This window comes from Abrus precatorius, unplaced genomic scaffold, assembly GCF_003935025.1.
Source record: "Abrus precatorius isolate BTA unplaced genomic scaffold, Abrus_2018 Scaffold11, whole genome shotgun sequence".
NCBI classification, from domain to species: domain Eukaryota; kingdom Viridiplantae; phylum Streptophyta; class Magnoliopsida; order Fabales; family Fabaceae; genus Abrus; species Abrus precatorius.
In genome coordinates, this window is record NW_020874303.1 from 20681879 (window position 1) to 20701540 (window position 19662).

The 19662-nt window shown below is 32.6% G+C and overlaps 2 protein-coding genes across 4 annotated transcripts; both read right to left on the reverse strand.

Annotated features, from left to right (window-relative positions):
• Window positions 1-1710: 1710 nt before the first annotated feature.
• Window positions 1711-4455, reverse strand: LOC113855432. Of its 2 annotated transcripts, XR_003502850.1 has the most exons (4): window positions 3757-4428; window positions 3555-3627; window positions 3389-3462; window positions 1711-2588 (listed from the first exon to the last, which is right to left on the reverse strand). XR_003502850.1 is itself a non-coding variant. In XM_027487075.1 (3 exons), the coding sequence occupies exons 1-2, from the start codon at window positions 4210-4212 to the stop codon at window positions 3556-3558; spliced, it is 528 nt and encodes a 175-aa protein (XP_027342876.1). In that variant the 5' UTR covers window positions 4213-4455; the 3' UTR covers window positions 3190-3462; window position 3555. The 2 variants fall into 2 exon arrangements, 1 of the variants encoding a protein (XP_027342876.1); XM_027487075.1 differs by lacking the exon at window positions 1711-2588 and having other exon boundaries at window positions 3190-3462; window positions 3757-4455.
• A 3201-nt stretch (window positions 4456-7656) lies between these two features.
• On the reverse strand, window positions 7657-18367 carry LOC113854006 (zinc finger protein BRUTUS-like). 2 transcript variants are annotated; one of them, XM_027484783.1, is made up of 14 exons: window positions 17777-18367; window positions 16467-16676; window positions 13858-14052; window positions 12986-13344; window positions 12606-12834; window positions 12229-12397; window positions 10893-12131; window positions 10633-10804; window positions 10285-10503; window positions 10076-10213; window positions 9307-9541; window positions 9128-9187; window positions 8392-8463; window positions 7657-8232 (listed from the first exon to the last, which is right to left on the reverse strand). In XM_027484783.1, the coding sequence occupies exons 1-14, from the start codon at window positions 18059-18061 to the stop codon at window positions 8101-8103; spliced, it is 3714 nt and encodes a 1237-aa protein (XP_027340584.1). In that variant the 5' UTR covers window positions 18062-18367; the 3' UTR covers window positions 7657-8100. The 2 variants fall into 2 exon arrangements, with proteins under 2 accessions (XP_027340584.1, XP_027340585.1); XM_027484784.1 differs by having other exon boundaries at window positions 7862-8232; window positions 12247-12397; window positions 17777-18365.
• Window positions 18368-19662: the final 1295 nt, after the last annotated feature.

Consider the following 19662-nt stretch of genomic DNA (forward strand, 5'->3'; position numbering starts at 1 on the left):
TGAAATTTAAAAGGAATGAACATAAAAAAATATTAACAACGTTGCTACCTTATCATGGAGTCATTTTTTATACTCATGTAGTACGTAATCTTTGGCTGTTATATTTCTTTATTTGATGCCTTCCTCTTTATTTTTAATTTTAATTATGAAAAAATTAATTATCCAAAACTGAGTATTAGAATATAAAGGAAAGAAGTATGCATTTTAAGGAGAATTTCTTTTTCCTAATCATGTTCCGATTTTAGGAGAAATTTTTTTAATCTACTTAGATTACTATTGTCCCAACCAATGAAAATGTGACATGTGTAATTTTTAAAATTGAAACGTGTCAAACTGCAAGTGATCAACACTAAATGATTTTGTCCCACTTAAATTTATTTCCTATTTTAGGGAATTGTTCATAATGGATTATTATTTCAAAATATCCAAATTAAAACGTGCCAAAAAATAATACAGACGATTCCTAAATCCTTTTGGTTATTATTTACTTCTATCCGATTATGATGAGCGTAGAATTCATTGTAGAGAGAATGTCTGAACTCACTATTGAAAGCTATTAAAATATGACATTGAAATAACATTTTTTTTATGGCAGAAATTTTATGCAATGGAAATATCCTTTCATGAAATCTAGCCCTATTTACACTTCAGCATGGCTGATAAGTGTTTTTATCTTTTGTAAGACTGTAATATTAAAAATGAAGTTTTTAACATGTGCAAGATTATATATAACAAAACTTTATAAAGACTTGTAACATTTAATAATATTAATTCATTTAATTCTATAATTTTTAATACAAAATATTTTATATGTACTTTTTTATTATGTATAATGTTACGCTTGTTAAAAATTATAATAAATAATTCAATTAAGTTGAAAACAAACGAGCAACAACAATAATAATTCAATGATTAATTTATACTTTTACCCCCAAAGGATACATGCCCTCAACATCATTGTAAGGAAAAATTAAATTACACTTGTAGACTCTTATATTTATTGAGTTTAATTTTGAACATTGGTTTTTACACTGTTAACTTATTATAACACATCATAAATATAATTTTTATATTAATTATTTTAAAAATCATCGATTTTTTTGCTGATATGATAATCTACGGTTTTGATGACAATATAATATTTTTTTACACTGTCAACATATTTTAATTAAATTCATATTTATTTAAGCTTTAGTTTAGTTTTCTATTTTTTTATTTTTTGGTTAGTCTCAATTTAGTCCTTTATCTCTTTTTTTATGTTTCAATTTGATTTTTGTTATTAAGTTTTTATTTGTAGTGACGGTTGATAGAAACAAATTTTGATAGTGAAAACCTGTCATAATTGAAAAGAAAAAAGACAATTTAAATCAAGAAAAGAAATAAAAGATTCCCTTAAGAAAACCACGTTAAGACTTTTTTGTTGTCAATAATAATAAAATTAAAGTTTTAAAATTAGTCCAACAGCACGTAAATCAAGTATTAAAATCGAAACTACATTAGGACTTTAAGCAAACTTAAAGGACCAACTTGGGCCACATATCCAGATCAAGATTTTGTTGGTTTGGAATAGAAACGGGTCGAAGTTATGAGAAATTATACACAGTTTCAAACAGGTTGCCCCGGCTTATTTGGGCCCGACCTGACATAGCTTTCTTACATTAATAGTTTAATACTAATAGTATTATTTAAAACCCCTACATAGACTTTGTTAAATTCCAGCACATTAATGGGATAGATTTATTTAATGTGTCTAAGTAATTGCATTATCATTTTTCACTTATTCCAAATTGCTCCTTTCATTTTCGCTACTAATAAGCACGCCTTAAGTCTGCAATTGGTTGTGTCTGCTACTTTCATCTACTTATTAATCACAGTACTTATCTATGTATCACATGCATATTATACATGCAATTGCAAATCTGTAATGACATGAGCTTAGACCAATTCTAGCAGAGTTTTGGTGAGGGTCAGAGACATTGAACAGGTTTATGGTGAGAGAGTCTGCATTAGGATTCTCTCCAGTCCAAACATGGTGTAGTGGTTCAGTTGAAAGCGTGTACCATTTGATCTTCATCGAATGGCTCATATTGAACTACATTGGACATGTTCAAACCCCAAAGTACCAATACTTTACATTAAACTGCACCATTTTTCAATGGAAGAGAATCCAGGTCCAAGAAAATTCTTAACTATTTGCTACTATTTTTTCTTCAACAGTCACACAATGCTATGGAGATGGCGGTTATAATACCCCTGCACTTACGAAAGACTTCTGGCTCAGCTGTTTGTTTAGTTATTCTCTAGTAACAGATGCAATCAACATTTAAAAAGTTCCAAAGACAAGAATAGAAGAAAAAGTAAAATATGCTTCTTCTTACTGTTATTCTTTCAGCACCAACAGAAAGTTTATATAGCAATTCTATCTGATTTACATCACTGGAGTAAGTTCTTGAGTTGCAGCAGGTATATTCTGAATGAACTTCAAACAACATACACCAGCAAAACAGTGTCTGCGAATCTTACCAGTTCCCTCGTGGAAAAGACTCTCGTAATTCACCACAATAATGGCCCCACAATCCATAGCTTTCCTAAATTGTAAAAGCCAATCAATGAACAATTTTCTCTTTCCATTTTAGTTTTTATTTATTTTTTCTGAAGATGCATTTGGCTTAAATATAGTTAATAAACTTATATTTCAAAAGAGATTAAGTCCACCTAATAAAACCATATATTTTTCACCATACTATCCAATATCTATTAACAGATATCCAAAAGATTTTGTTAATGTTCATAAATTTTTAAACATTAAAGTCACTCGTAATATGCAAATTTAATTATGCCAATTTTACTCTATCTTCATGTCATAACTGGTACGACTTATGCCATAAATAACTTCTTAGTACAATATTTATAGGATATGAGGTTCCACTCCTAGAGGCAGATATCACATAATGGCTTCACAGAAAGAACAACAAACTCATGTTTTATGGCTAAAATATTATTCACGATTCAGGCAAAAACAATAACTGAAGAGTCCTGTGACAGACAGACAAGCAACTCACCAACTTGGTGCTTCAATACTATGAGGAAGAACTGAAGCTCTTCTAACACTAAAAATGGGTTATAGGTTATAGCACTTTTATCATGAATCAATTCCAAATTCCAAATTGGAAGCAAATAAACAATAGAGCAGTTAAAACTGCTGCATCCAGTACAGCAGGATTCTATTTTACCAATTTGATGGTGATTGCTGAACCAAAAAATTCCACAGAAGTGGAAAGGAAGTAGCAGTATCAGTATTTTTTATATATGGAGAATTTACAAGCTGCAACATTTTTCACTATTATTGAATTAAGTTTTCAATTTACATGGTTGATATGGGAATTACCATTATTTATGTAACACCATGAAAGTAAGAAGTCAACCAGTATTGCCAATTTCCCATGCCATCAATCCAGGCCCCTGCAGGACCAATGGTCACAAAAATTCAAGTCAGAAAATTCAATTAGAAAACATTCACAACTGCATAAAAATTATCATTCATTCCACCTTACCTCATTCAGGAACATCAGGCACTTTGTAAGATTCTGCAGTGACCTCGGTGAGCCACAAACCAGGAAAAAGTGTCTGCCAAATAAACGAAACCAAAACAAACCACAAAAGGAGAAAATAAAAATGTTACTTTTAGAACAAAATAACAGAAGAAAACATGAATTGAATTGAATTGATTTGATGGTGTTATTATTAGTTACTTACATCCAATTGCTTCTGCACAATCCTTGGCCGCTTCTTGGGCCTCCGGGGAGGTTTGGTCCCAAGCATAGCCCAGAAATCTTGTTCCACCTCCTCTTTCGACAGTGAAACAGAAAACTTAGCTCTCTCTTCCATCTTCAGCTTCTTCTTCTTCTTCTCCTTCTCTTTCTCATCAACCACAGAATCAACCTGGTTGGTGTGATTCGGTTCCTTGCACGCAGCTCTTCGGGTCCTCAAATTCCAGGGTCTATGATTGTGATTGGGTTGCTCAAAGATTGAAACTTTAAGGTTGTCGGCGGCGACCCTGAGATCGATCATGAGCTTCTGGCGAACGGCGTCGATGTCGTTGGGATCGTCGGCGGGGACTTTGACGCATCTAAGGAATCTTTGGTTACCCCATTTCAAGCATGGCATGGAGAAGTTGTGCAGTGGCTTCGATCTTTCAGGCAGCATAGCCATGGATGATGGTGATGACCTTCTTTCCTTTGTACTTTGTCTTTTAACACAGTGTTCTCAATTGTGATGAAAAATTTGTGGGAGGTGGAGACGGGTATTTCCTTCTTCTTCTGCTTCTTCTTCTTCTCTCTGAAAAATCGCAAGTTTATATATGCAACGATGAGAGAGAGAGAGAGAGAGAGGTAACGTTCGGTTGGAGTTGGAGTTGCCTAACTAGAAGTTTTCTATTACTCATCATATAAATAAAGTAACCGCATTAACATTTGTTACACGGGGAATATATGTAATCCTTTTTAAGAAAACTTGTTAATTTTATTTCACACAAATTTTAGAGTTTTTTAAATTAATCTTAATATTATATTATTTATTTTGAGGCATCGTGCGATGTTTGATGTTATTGTTAAATAGTAATAATTTTTAAAAATTTATGAGAAGAGACAAGAGAAAAAAGGAAGTAAAGTGATAAATATAATAATCTATTTAATAAAAAATTAACATAATCAATAGATAATGAAATCTTGTAAATATGTTAATTAGGATCTAATTTGTAATTATATTTTATAAAAAAATATTAAGAGGGACAAAACTCTCTTCACTTATTTCTACTTTAAAAAAAAAGTAAATTTCTAAAAATTATGGTGCAGGTTCAGCATTGACAATGTCATTTTATCATGTGCGATATGATATGCTTCAATCTTAATCCGAATATGCACAAAGACTATAATTTTTAGCCATGTATGATTTTACTTAAATTTCGATCAATTTATTGTTGATTTCAAAATATTTTAGAAGATCAAGCTCCTTTTATATAAAAAGATTTATCTATTAAATTAACTTTAAAATTTGTGACGCAGAGTGGGACATGTAAGATCGCAATTTTGCAGGATGGCAACTAGATTTTGCAACGTAGAACTGGCCGCCTCACGTTCACTTGGTTTTTTAAGAAATTACCGACTCAATTAGATAAAGGATGATGTCTCATTCATCAATCGTCATGCACTTGTAAATAAAGCTTTAACAATTAAATCAACCAGCCTTTTAAAATCAATTGAACTGTGATTAAAACAAATAATGTTTAAAACGAATATGCAAATAATGTTCACATTGATCTCATTTAACCATTAGAACATTAATTCTAACCTTTTAAGCACTGCAGACAAGGCAATTAGGCAACAACTCCCCTTCTCTTCAGAAGAGACATGAAATGAAACTCATGTGGTAGTACATGAAGCAAAGCTATTGAAATTTCAACTGAATGGAACAAAGGCTTGGTGTGGCCACTCCTCTAAATCACATTCCCCTAATATGTCTGCAAATTCTGTCTACAGAGTTTTTATGCAGACTCAAATAAGGCACGTTTTTGGTTGCCCTTACACAACGAAGATAAAAAGAAAAGTGGATAGTTGTCAAGCTTGACCTGGATAAGGCCCACATTAAGGTAGGACATTATTACATTGAAGAATGAACAAACCTTGAGCCTTCAACTTTTCTCAAAGTTTGGATTCTTAATTTTTTTAGTTGCGTGACACTAACTAACATGAATATCATTATCGGCAAGGGAGAAAAAAATGAAAGCTTGGTGACAAGGTAGGGACCCGCTTTTTCCTTGCCTTATCAGTCTCAAGTATCGACGTTAAAACAATCAAAATGTAAGGAACGATGTGATTATACATATCAAAGTAGTAGGAACCACTTATCCATCAACAGGTTGAAAACAATGACAAATTAAATATTGTTCTGTTAAAAATAAATTCTGACTCTTTTCTTTTCTTAATTTTCCTTTCATTATCTGCATGTAATTCTCGGAACAAGAATTGGAGATGGAATCATTTTACTTTAAATAGGGATGGCCCAGCATCTTCAAATATGCTGTTTCCACACGATAATATACTCATTGAAGCATCCAAGGGAACCACTATAATTTAAATTCCATGTCTTCTTTTTAGGCCTAAAGGTTCAATGAATCATCCCAAATTGAAGTGTGATTCTCTCCTGGGATTCAATTGAATATTCTAACATAGATTCTGTGAGTCATGCTCTTAGTATTAACTCCGCTTCCTCTTTAGGAAAAGTATATTGTCTTGGGTACTTTTTTTAAGAAGAATAATTCTACATCCTCCTGTTAAATACAAAAAGTCATTAAATACTTTTCATATTTTTAATGTGCTTTTTCTATTTAAAGTTCATTTTATAAAATAATCGAAGAATTATTAAGAGAATATATCAAAATACTTAGGAATCACTAGATCAACAAATAGCTGAATACCAACAGCCAGTTCATCGTTGACGGAAGCTAAGCTAGGTGCATAGAAAAGCCAACTTGCTTTCCTTTGAAGGTAAAGGTAGAGTCAGCAAATTCATTTCCTCAATTATACCAAATTACTACAAACGTGGGAACGAAGAGTATGAGAAAATGTAACAAAAAAGAGTAGTAAAAGGGACCTGGAACTTCAGTGATCTGTTATTCTCTATTAACAACCCCTTTACTCCGCAGCTGGTTCAAGAAACTAAAAGTTTGCCCTGTGTTTTCTTGCTTGCGGAAAGAAAGACTCCACTGCCTATGAGATTCAGATCAAATTTGCTCACACCCAGTCAGCTAACTAGATTTTAGTTGGATTTGAAAATTAATTTGTCGCCCACACGCTGTGGAAACATTTTGCAAATATCAAATCAACGATAATATTCGAGGAATATTAACAATATTTTGACACACTTTATTATTAATTAAAATTTATTAATAATTACAAAATTAAATAAATATTTTTTTTCACTCTTAAAATAACGTCAACGAACATGTAGAAGGGAAATGCAAAAGGAAATATACTTTCAAATTAAAATATAAAAAAAATAAATCTTTATTTTGTATTCACAATTTATTATAAAAAAATCCACAACATTCTTATAATTAATCTTTTTTATTGTATACACAAACAAATGTCAGAAATTCGTGAGCTTTTAAATTTAAGTTCATTTATTTAAACAAACTAAAAAAAAATATCAAATATTTAATGAATCAAATTTAAAATTATTAGTACACGACTCTTTATTTTCACCTCTCTTTATAATCATTTAAAAATATAAGTTAATAGAGAAACAACCTTGCATTAAATTTTAATTTATATTTTGAATGTGTTCTTAAAGACACACGTTAAGAAGCATTAAATACACTTTATTACAAGTTTTAAATTATAAAAAAAAAATGCATTAAATACTTATTTTATAGTTTTAAGATATTAAATATTTAAATTTTTAATAATTCTTTTTATTTTTAACTTCTTAACATATGTCATTGAATATATATTAAAAATTTAAATTTAAATTTAAATTCTTACATAAGACTTGTGACTGACTATTTGAGGTTCAATGACCATTTATACGCTCCAAATATCATTCTTGTTTTCCTATTTGTCCAAGCCTACCATTGTCACAATTGTTAGAATTATTACAGAATTGGACTCAAAATGATATAGCAGTAGGTACAACATATTACAACATATGATATAGCAGTAGGTACAACATATTACAACAATAATAATAAAATAAAATAAAAAAGATGAAAACAACAAAAGCAAGATAGGAGATAAATTGCAGTGTGATCCCAGGACAATCAGCGCACTTAAATGAAGTTAACGATAAGAAGAAAGAAATTAATAGGGGCTGCAAAAATATCAAATGCATAAATAAAAAGTTCGGAAGAAAGTTGTTCTGTACAATATTGCTATAAAACTGATTAGGCGCTTCTGTCCATAATGAGGTAGGTGGTCTCAAAAAGTAGTGATTCACTTGCATTATGTATAGACAATAATCAGCCTCATAGTAGCAAAATTTTCATTGCTAATTTTTTATACAATTATTTACAAACTCAGTCTACCTCCCGTCAAAAGAAGCACGCTAAGAGCAGCTGGAATTTGATGCTTCACATTTGATAACCCGGGTATTGTAAGAGCCACAAAATCCACATTTGTGATACAACCAGTGGAAGAGTGAAGTTCCCTTCTGATCACAATCATGGCAGAGTATGTCCTGCATTGTGATTACCAAACTGGCTTAACAGACAATGAACTTAAAAATTCTTTGCTGACCAACAAAAATGCAAAAAAATTTCTCTTTCGAAAAATCGACATTAGCTTTTGAAAGGAACGAAGTGAAGAGTAACATATAAGATACAACTAAAGTATTCACCTGATAGCGGTCCCTATACTCTTCAGGAAGCTCCTCAGCAGCCAATAGGGCATCAAGCATACCAAAGTAAACCTGGATAGATAGAGAAACAGCTTAGTCATGTACCTCTTTGAGGATTCCAATGGGAACTATTCCTTAATAGTTATACCCCAATACCCTGCGAAGAGTATACGGAACCCCCAACAAAATAGTTGTCAAAGAAACTGCCCACCTAATTCCAATCGATATGATGATAAAAATTTGGCGTCTTAGTTATCTCGGCAGTCACTCATACTCAGAGAATATAAGGTATTGAGACTTGTCATGAATATTCTAATTATATCTCTCATTTTATTTTTTTCAATGAATTCTTCAACCAAAGGGAGTGTATTTCTTCTTACACTGTTTTTGCTATCTCAAATTCCAGCAACAACATAAGCATATATCAGTTAAAGATCAAGAGATGTATACTTTTCAAGTTTTACCTTTTCCAAACTAAGTAAAAACTTAACTTTATATGAAAAACTCAAAATGCAAATTGTCAACATCTTTTTTTTCCTTTTTTTTTGCCTCAACTTGAGAACTCAAGTATATTTTAGAAAGATTGTAGGGGATTATTAAACCGTGGCCTTGTTTTGCCTTTGCATACTTTTGTGCGCCTAAAGATATATTTTTTTTTTATGGAGAGTCATAAAGGTGGAGAATAAGGGATTAGTTGAGTGCAAAAGGGAGACTTAATTAAAGAAAATCTTCTTACCGCCATATCTCCCAATGACTTGCTGCAGATTGGACATGTGTAGTGACTACAAGTGTATGCCTAATATAATACAACAAAGTATAAGATTGAAAACACAGCTCTTGAGAATAAATTACTCTACCCCCATTGAATTTGAGAGCAGATTGAAACCTAAAACCTAGAATGGGAACGAAATGGACCTGGAAGCAAGCAGAATGCATATAGTGGCCACAAGGTAGAGCTCTGACTGGAGCACTTGAAGTGAATAAGTCATCGCAGCAAATTGGGCAGTTCATTTCTAAACCTTTCTCCAGGCACTTATGAGACGCTGATTTAATCCCCAGGCAACAATTACATTTCATGCAATGAAAATAATCAATCCCAAGCCCCTGTCCAACTCGGCATAAATTGCAAAATGGGCAATGATATACATTCCTGAAAATGAATGATGCAAAGTTTGAGGGAAAAAATTATAAGGAAAAATAAAATTAATTAAACATGTTTGAAGACTAATTATAATCAACTATATATATATATATATTGCTTGCTAGGACATTCATATAAACAGACTAAATATTTTAATTATTGATTATTTTATTGTTTGTAAAAGTATAAATAGGTACATCTGATTATAGGAGCATCAAAAGATTTTGAATTCATGCATTTTAAAATACTGGGGTATTATCCTTCTCTTTGAAGAAAGAATTTATATGGCTCTACCATTAATAATCAATCAATGTCTATCTTTACACTGAGACTTCCATAAGTTGAATTGGTTTATGGAAAAATTTTCTCCACTACAATGGTGGTTTCACTCCTTATATTGTCCATAAGTTGTCAATCTCAGTCCTAATACAACGAAATGTTAAGCTCAAGGCCACAGCATTGATCCCAAGTCCCCCCAAAATGAAGGAAATAGGAAATTTAATACCAAATGTTTTGGATTCTGAAGTAAGAACTAAGAGGTACCTTTCATCATCAAAAAATTTGCATATATTGCAATAATACTTTGCCATTGAAAATCCGTTACATGAAGGTGTCACGCATATAGGTCCTATTGGCTGTATATTCAGGCAGTGCATACACATCATTTCTGTGGTTGCTTTTCTGTAATGATCAAGTAGATGATTAGAAGTATATACAACTACAAAATATAAGAAATCCCATCAGAAATTTACCTATCCATTGAGTGATCACTGACATTGTCATGACAAAATCTGCAAGTAAATAACTTGCCACAACATGCAGCTCGAAGCTTGCAATTTCTCTTATAGTGCTCACACCCAAATACATGTTTCCCTGGGTCCCGAAATGATGGTGAGTGTCCTTCTATATCTTCACCATTAGATGATCCTTCTGATAGAGCAGGTAACTTCTGCTGGGCAGCTATCCACCGACTAGTACAAAACACAAATAACTAATCATCAATCGGAGTTTGGTGACTAGGGTAAAGTGTTATCAAATGAATATACAGCAAATTGTTCCCTATTAAATAACACCAGAGAATTATGGTCACTGGAGCCAACCTTGTCAGTAGATTCTGCACAAGATATGCCTTTCTCCTTGGATCAAGAGTTGAGTCACGATATACCTTCCGAATCTCTGACTCAAGTTCATTCTGATTCATCCTGAATATGTCTTTCCAACCTGGCTTGAACATCTGATCATTGTGGTCCAAGCTTTCTTGATATTCAGCACCTATGAAAGAACAAAACACTGTATTATTAATTATCCAATCCCACAATTTCAACAAAATATAAAAGAAATTAAAAGCTTATTCTCTAACCTCTTCGGGAAGTGCTATGATCTGATGTTTCTGTCTGTGCTGTAGACACTGGATTCTCCTTCCAGCATTCACTAAGCCATTCATTGAACATAGTGTTCTTAGTTGCCTGCTTCCATGTATCCATCATTTTGTTCTGTTCATCCTTAGTAAGTGCAGAAGTTACCCATGGTAACATTGATTGGAGAACTTCAGCACCTGTAGTTCCAATTATCCGACCCACTATCTTGTCTTGTTCTTCCACAGTGAAATGTCTCCCAAACAATGGCCAGAGTTCACACTCTTCTCTGAAAAGATGCTGATCCAGGGTTACTCTAATGGACTTGCACATCCCCTGAAGCTTAGTAGCAAGTTCATTATGCTTTTTGATAGCGTCACTGGTATTGGCATCGGAGGCTCCAAAATTACTTACACTAAAATCCTCTGGCTCATGGATCATCTGCAAGGCTTCATGCAGGACAGAGAACTCTGAAAGAACACAGGAAATATCTTCAAACAATTGTTCTTCCTGCTTATGGTCCAGCATGTATGAATGGCTCACATTATGCAGAGCCTCTTTAGATTCTAAAGCTGGAAATACTATATCATCTTCAGCATTACTATGAGCTCTATACAATCCCCACAAAAGACGAAATCTTCCATTAAATTGCCGGAGAATTGTTTCATCACCCTCACTCAGCTTTCCAGATTCAACATCTAGATACTCCAAGTCTTTGCGTATGGCTTTATGGAATTTAAATATCGTATCAATTGGTCTTTGTGTGGATCCAACATCACATGAGTTGCTCTCTGTTTCCCATATGAAAAGACTGGAATTAAGAGATGGGGCAGAAGAGCTGAAAGACAAGGAGCGTAAGGACTTGGCTGTAGAAAGAGAACTCAGCCCCAAATTGTTACTGCTTACTCCTAAACCTGGCACACAGCAGGACAGAGCATTACAACATTGTTTCTGAATGCTTTCAGTCTCTGAAGTTTCAGGTACATCTCCATTTTTGTGCGACTCCAATATGTTTCGTTTGGCTGGCCTTCTGTTACCAATTGATTCAGCTAATACTGAGCAATGCCTGCCTGATAAGGCAGATGCACAAGCACAGAATGGCTGACCAATATTTTCTTCGATATCGGAAAGTCTCTGAGCAGGACAGCAACCTGATGCACCAGAAGACAAACACAGACCTTCATTACGAGCCTTGCAAGCCCAACCACAGAAGAGTGTTACTAGAGCAGAATCTGTTGCTGGAGCTGAAAGAGATTAAGAAGTTGTCAAATATAGATTACACACAAAGTTCTAAAAGATATAATTACTTTTAGCATGCAAGGAAATTTAAAGACAGAGAACCTGCCAACTGCATATTACTCAGAAACGTCTTTGCTTCATCTTCAGTTAAAGATCCTACCAACCATGGTAGGACACGCTCAATCAATTTTAGAGGCATCATGCATAAGCTTTGATACAGAAGTTCACATTGCTTTCCAAAGCTAAAGTGCTTTCTTGCAAGTGGAAGAACCTATAGATCAGAGGGATTAAGAACACTAAATAGATTAAAAGAGAAAAGTTAATTAATTAACTAAAGAGATAAACCAATGGCCATATATGACATTCAAATCCCACCAACCAATTCATTAATCCTCTTTGCTGCAATTAACGTTGCATTTGCTACACTCCCATCTTGCACTAATCACTAAAAAAGATTATCACAAGCAATGATGACTCACCTGAACTTCTTCATTATGGAAATGCCTCTGTATGGTTTCAATTATTTGATCAGCATGTGTGCATAACTTGGAATAAAATTCAACTTCTGAATTAGATGATGCTCCTTCACTTTGAATACTTTCAATCAAACACCGGAAGTCATTAAATTGGCTTTCTTCTTCAGCATGCTCCTGACAGAAAGAAAATTCTCCATCTACTGCTGGAAATATAACCTTGTCCTCAGCAATACTGCATTTATATATATAAATAATCAATACTTCAAAGTTCTAATAAAGGTTAGGCTTATGATAAATTAAGTATGGATTTGTTTAATAGGAGAAAGATATGATACTTCCACTTCCACAAGACAGACATTGATAAAACTAAATTAAAGTGATACCTGTGAAATATGCAAACTTCGGCTATAAACTGAAACCTTTCGTTAAAAGCTAATAGATTAGCAAAATCTCCAGATTGTTGTATCTTTCTGGTCTCCACTGCTATCTCACTTAATTCTTTCTTTATTGCATTATGCCAGAGCAATATTTCATCTATAGGATGTGTGCCAATGGTATCAGAAATGTCTAGCATAGATCCAGAATATTTCCTTTTTCCCGTTGTTGTGGATTCACATACACAGTTTACTTTCTCAACCTGATGAGTTAATGGCCTAGAACTACATTGAACTTGAGAATGATCTACACAAGTTTCCACTGTGGTATTAACGTTATGGCTCCCTTCCATCCAGGTGAAGACAACCTTCAATAAGCAAGAATATGATAAAATATATTACAGTTACATATTAAATGAATATAAAAAATAGAACTCGACCAGAAATCCAGAATACAAGTCTTACAAGACAAACAGGTACTCTTTATTGAAAATAATCAATTTCTTCAAGTGTCAATGTGGGAATGAAACAGAGATGAAGAATACAAGTAGTACAGAGAATTTCCCTCACCCAGGTATTTGAGAGATCTGGCCTCTTCTCTGTCTTTTTCTCAATAACAATCAACACCCCTCAATTACTCTCCCTGACTGCGTTATGACTACTCTCTCTGTACTGTAGCCAACAAAACAGTTGATTATTTCTGTTAACAACAGCTTAAGGTTCTAATTCCCTACACTCCCTCTCCCTCTTATTCTTCCTAATTTAGAATATACTTATCGGCAGTCAGCTAACACTAAATAGCATTCATCAGCTTCAATGCATAAATAAAGCATTAACAAAGAAAAGGAAACAACAATCTTCTTCAAAAGCAAAAATCAAACCTTCTGAAGAAGCTTTTCCTGTGGCACTATCTTGATTAAGCAATTTCGCAAATCCTGAGATTCATCTGGTGATAGAGATCTTGAAAGCCATGGTAGAAATTCTGCCATCATATTCACAGGAATGCTGCAAAGAAACTGCCAAACCAAGGATGCCTGTTCCTCCAGAGAGAATTTCTCAATAAGCAGAGGAAATACCTGATATTGCCAAACAAACAAAATAAATCAAAAACAAATAAGATTATTTAGCCATTTAAACTACAGGGCCATGATAAAATGTTACTCTACGAATCCCCTTTAGGACACCAGCTTATAAACAGATATTTGTATTGCGCAAACTTCCTTAAGGGAGACTAGCAGTAGAACTTGATTGTATGTTACCCAGCTAGTATATCAACTCATTAATCAGAAAAGCTTCTTCATATGTTTGAACCCATTAATTTATCACAGTAAATAGCATCATAAAAGAAAAGCTTCATTGTGCATATTAACCCATTAATCAGTCACAATAATTTACTCCATGTCACAAATTCTACCTGCAATCAAAACTATGTAAAAATTTTTTGTAATGCTTTTTCTAGTTCAGTTTTAGCACTAATTTTTATTTACTCATTTACCAAATTGAAATGTTAATAGTGTAAAAATTTGTAGATAAGTGATAAGATTTTTCATTTACTAACAACTTAAACAATTAAGAAGTTAATAATAATAATAATTTTTCAAAAAACATTTGATTGATTAATATTTGAAATACTCAATTTCTGAAGAAACTTACAAAGGTTATAAGTGCAGCAAAAATAATATATTAACTAATATTGCATCAATGGTTTAATACTATAAATATGTTAATGTGAGTGGGCCCATGCACCCTGAGCACCAAATTCAATGTGGATATCACTTCCATTTGGCAGGGTATTTAATAAGACAACCCTTGCTTCCCAGGGTCATGTCCAAAAGAGAAGTTATCTTGTTCAGCTCGACGCAGAAATAGTTGAACATTTTGGATAATTTTTAAGTCATGAGATAAGAAAAGAAATCCTTACCATAAGTGTCCTAAAAGTTAGATAGCTTTTTTCTTCCTTCTTTAGCTATTCAATAAATGTCTAAAGTCTAAACAACAATAAGTCATAACTAAATTCCTTTAAAAACACTTTTTTTGAGAAACTTTTTTTTTATGACTTCTCATAAACAAATATACTCACATTTCTAAAGATAAATTTCCATCATTCCACATGTACAAGATTGACTAGTCTTCTAGGCATCTTTTTAAAGGTCAACTAACAGTTTTGTACCCTCATTAGAATGACAACTATGTAAGCTAATCAGCGCAAATTGGAAAACTGCATTTTGACGTATTTTTCTAGCTAAATGATGGGGATGATTGCCAACCTCCAAAAGCCGGGTAACTAGATACAATAAGGCCAGTTTAGAAATATTATGTGTTTGGCACTCGTAATTTCACAAAGTAGTTTTTAGTTGATAGTTTTGGAGTCAAAACTAGTTCAAAAGAACTGAAACTTGATTTCTGTTTCTTTCTTTTTTTCTATAATTGAAAGTTATAGAAAATTCACCATGATTTTTCGAAAAACAATTATTTTCACTACCCCCATGACCTATCACTCTGTAGGAAGGGTCCAATATACCTAACCTGTGCAACTCATGGGATGTCCCAGTTTTTTTAACCTCCGAAACATTGCTGACTCCAGTCTTATTGAACTTGTTTATTACCATATCTGACCAGGAAAAACTATTTAGTTACAAAGCCTTTTTACAAAAATGACAATATCATCCACAAAAAGTATGTGTTGAGGCATTGGTTCTTAGAATGCCATATCACTAGCTATATAGTCTTAATTCCTGCCAGTAATAAAGTTTATTCTTTAATAAATTAAGTGAAAAAAATTACTAATATTAATTAGGGTTATTGATATAATTCAATAAAAATGTTCAACATTTTACCATGTCTAACTATTATTTCGTTATGGCCCTGAAAATTTTGATTTTCAAGATTCTCTCTTTGGTTTTTTGACAGCTAATGTGTTTGGTTCAGAGGTTAGATATATGAGATGCGAGTTCATTTCAAACACAACAAAGTGTAGTGTCGGGCAAAAAACACACATGTATCAGTTTTTTATGCAGAATCAAACATGCAAAGCATCTCCGGGGAATGTAATCATTGAGAATGTTAACTTATAAAGCCTGATCAACTTAATTGATTATTGCAGGTCTTGCTACTGATTACTCTTGTTGAATCACTAGATGAAGCCCAAGTGATTGTTTAAAAGTAATAGTCTCTACAAGAACACTTAACTCATCAAATAAGTAAAGCATAAATCAGTTAATAAACACTAAACGTAAAAAACTAATACAATTTTTATAGTTGTACTACATTAGCCACTTAGGCACACATACATGATCCAATAGTTTGAAAAACTAGCAATTCTTTCCTTGGCAAATTCTTTGTAATTATCTTCTATTTGTGGATAAATTTCTGTTTTATCAATGATAATAATAATTCTCTCTTGTAAAGAGGGAGAAACATTACCTTATATTTATCTCATTATATAAGTCTGAGAGAAATACAAGGAAAAAGCAATCAAATAAATTTATACCTGCTCCTCTTCCTTTGCCATGTGTTGACTAACTGATGTCTGCAAAGCTCCTGTGCAGGATGCTAACTCTCTTGGAAAACTTTCATCGTCATGCATGGATGAATTTAACAGCTCAAATAGATGATCAAAAAGATTGCTTTCACCCTTGTGCTCGAGAGAATAAGTCTGTGCTACATTCTTCACACGTATATCTAGGGCAGGAAAAATCACCTACATACCAGAATATATTTCCCTCAGAATATTCAAAACATAGCAGAAGATAAGGAGTGATAAATCCAAATTAATAAGATGCTTTGGAGATGGTAGAAAGATGCACAGGCAAAGCATATAGCATTAACATTGTAATAAAAGCAGTCATCAAACTCAATCAAGAAATCTATAGGAAGCTCTAATAATTCAAATTTGGAAATAAAGCCCTCCCATCTCAATAACTTATTACAAGAAACGTATTGAAGGGCTGACAGTAAAAGATCACTTCTTATCAAACAGGGGAAAATGAAATAAGTTTATTCACCACAAGCTGTTATCTAACCACATTAACACACAGGCTTATAAAAGTTCAGTTCAGTAATAAATTAGTATCAGCATTAGCATTCAAACTGGTCTTTTTCTGATATATAGCATTCGATCAGTTTTATTGCAGATATTTTGCTGACAAATAAGTGAACAACCTTGCAATGGCACAAAACCACAAACAAGGAGGTTTAAGCTTAGTTTTTCATGCACAATCCACGCTATGGTCACAACATTTGCATTGACATTATTTCTGTAAGGCGAATAAACCAGGAAAGGAAAATATCTGGATTTTACATCCAATTTATCTGATCAAATTCGTAATTTGGGAAAATTGAGAAAAACCAACAACTATCTACTTGATCGTAAAACGTCACTGTGATTAAGGAAATCATATCCACTGTTTTAATTTTAAAATACTCTCTGGCACCCGAACATAGTTTCGACCCCAAGGAAAAGTGCTATATAATACAGTTCTACTTTTCCTTTTTCCATCTATTTCCACGAACGGCAACAGAAGATTAAGAAAGATGCATAGCCTGTAAATTGATTCTGTACACAAAAAATAATCGACAAGAGAGAGGCAAAATTGCTCCTCTTGCAACATAAATACACCAGCGAGTTAGCGAGCATCATCGTTTGACCGAGAGAATAGACAAATAAGAGCGCCATTTGGGTTCGGCTTTGATAATGCAACAGCTATAAAACCTTCATTTTCTACTCCCGTTTGTCTCACCAAGGGAACAATTCAACAATGAACAAACTCCAAAAACATAAAGTTGAACCAAGATTTGCACCTCATCTTCTGCATTGGAGTGGTGCCTATACATGGAGTTGAGGAAATGGTAGCGCTCGGAGAGCGGCTGAATATCCGAGCGATTGCCGGTGGCAAATGCCATGGCCAATCGGTGCAGCACGTCAAGCTCATTCCGAATCGCTTTGTGAAAGAACAAGAAAATCAAAATAGGCGACTCCGGTTTCGAGCACTTCAAGCCGCCATATAGAGCCGATGAAGAATCGACCTTGTTGATGGAATTCGAGAGCACCGCCACTCCTCCTCCTCCGTCTAACGGCGTCTCCATGAGCTTTTCTATTTCTAAATTTTCTCGGACTTTCTTCTTCTATTTTGTATGTTTGTTTGTTTCTCTTTGGCTGCTTATTTTCCGGGAAACTTGTCTCTAAGTGCGTGAACACTTTATCATCTTTGTTTTCTTCCTATGAGATTAGTGAGTTTCCTGAGCTCTCTCTGCGGTTGCAACGAAGTTTCCAGAAAGAGAAAGTAGTTAGAGAGAGAGAGCAAAATTGTTTCTCTCTCTAAATCTTTTTATTGTGAAGCAGAGATGAAGAAGGAGATTGGTTTGGTTACGCCGATAACAAAGAGAACCTACGAGCGCGAGTGCGAGGGAGGACCAATTATATATATCTGGGTCTGTGCCAGGTGGCCACATATGCCACGTTGGATGACAATGTCATTTGCTGCTAAATGATAATAATTCTACTTCACGCTCGCTCAAAATAAATGCGCATTTATCGAAGTTTTTTTTATTTAAAAAAAGACGTGGTGGATGTGATGTAAATTACTTACTGAGATTCTGCCCACTTTAAATAGATTATTAAAATTGAAAAATATTTAAGTGTAATTTTTTTATATATTTTTATATTTTTATTTTTTATTAGTATTTTATTTTTTTAAGAAGGATGTATAATTAAAAAATAAATAATGATTTTATAAAAAATTATAGTATTTAATAATATTAACGTATTAAATTTTTATTTTTTAATAAAATTGGTTATATAATTTTTTATTGTGGCTAATTTTATATATAATAAAAATTATAATTTTAAAAAATAAATATTAAAAAAATTTATTATTATTATCAGAAATAATTATTTATAACAACTCATACTTTAATCATTCATACAAGTGATTCAATAGATACCTTATTAATTTAATTATTTAATATTATAAATATTTTTAAAGTATAATAAAATTTATTATATATAATTGTTTTTATCAATTTCAATTAATTAATTGATTAATATTTTTAATATACTAAATATATTTTTTTGTACCTGATACTATTTTTACACTTAAACTTGACTTTAGAGTTGAAATTATACTCCCCCGCATTTTTTTTACTTTGAAGCTTTTGTAATTTTTTTATTTTTCATTATTATTTTATTAAAAATGAATAATTATTTTTTATACAACTATATTCTTAATAACTAATATTTGTTTATATGATAATAAATAACTGAGATAATTAACATTACCTCTCTTTTTATTTATTTGCTTAAAGAAATAATAAAATTTTTAACATGTTTCTAAAGATAATTAATAATAATAATAGTAACAATGCTTAAAACGGTGACCAGACATTATGTTTTAACATGTTTCTAAAGATAATTTATCTTATCACCATTTTGAGAATCTTTGTTTTTTTATTTAACTTGCGGTCAGTAAGAATAAGAAATTTTCGGACAATAAACAAGCTGTTTGATTGTTAGTGTAGTAATCTGACTTTTCGCATAGTCAGCTAGTTCTCAATCCCCTCTCATCATTAAAGGGACAAAATATTATATAAAAAAAAAGAAAATTAATCACTTTAAAATACAGCACTGACAAATTATATTTTTAAACATAATATATTGGATAAAGCGTGTAGGCGGTATCAAACTAATA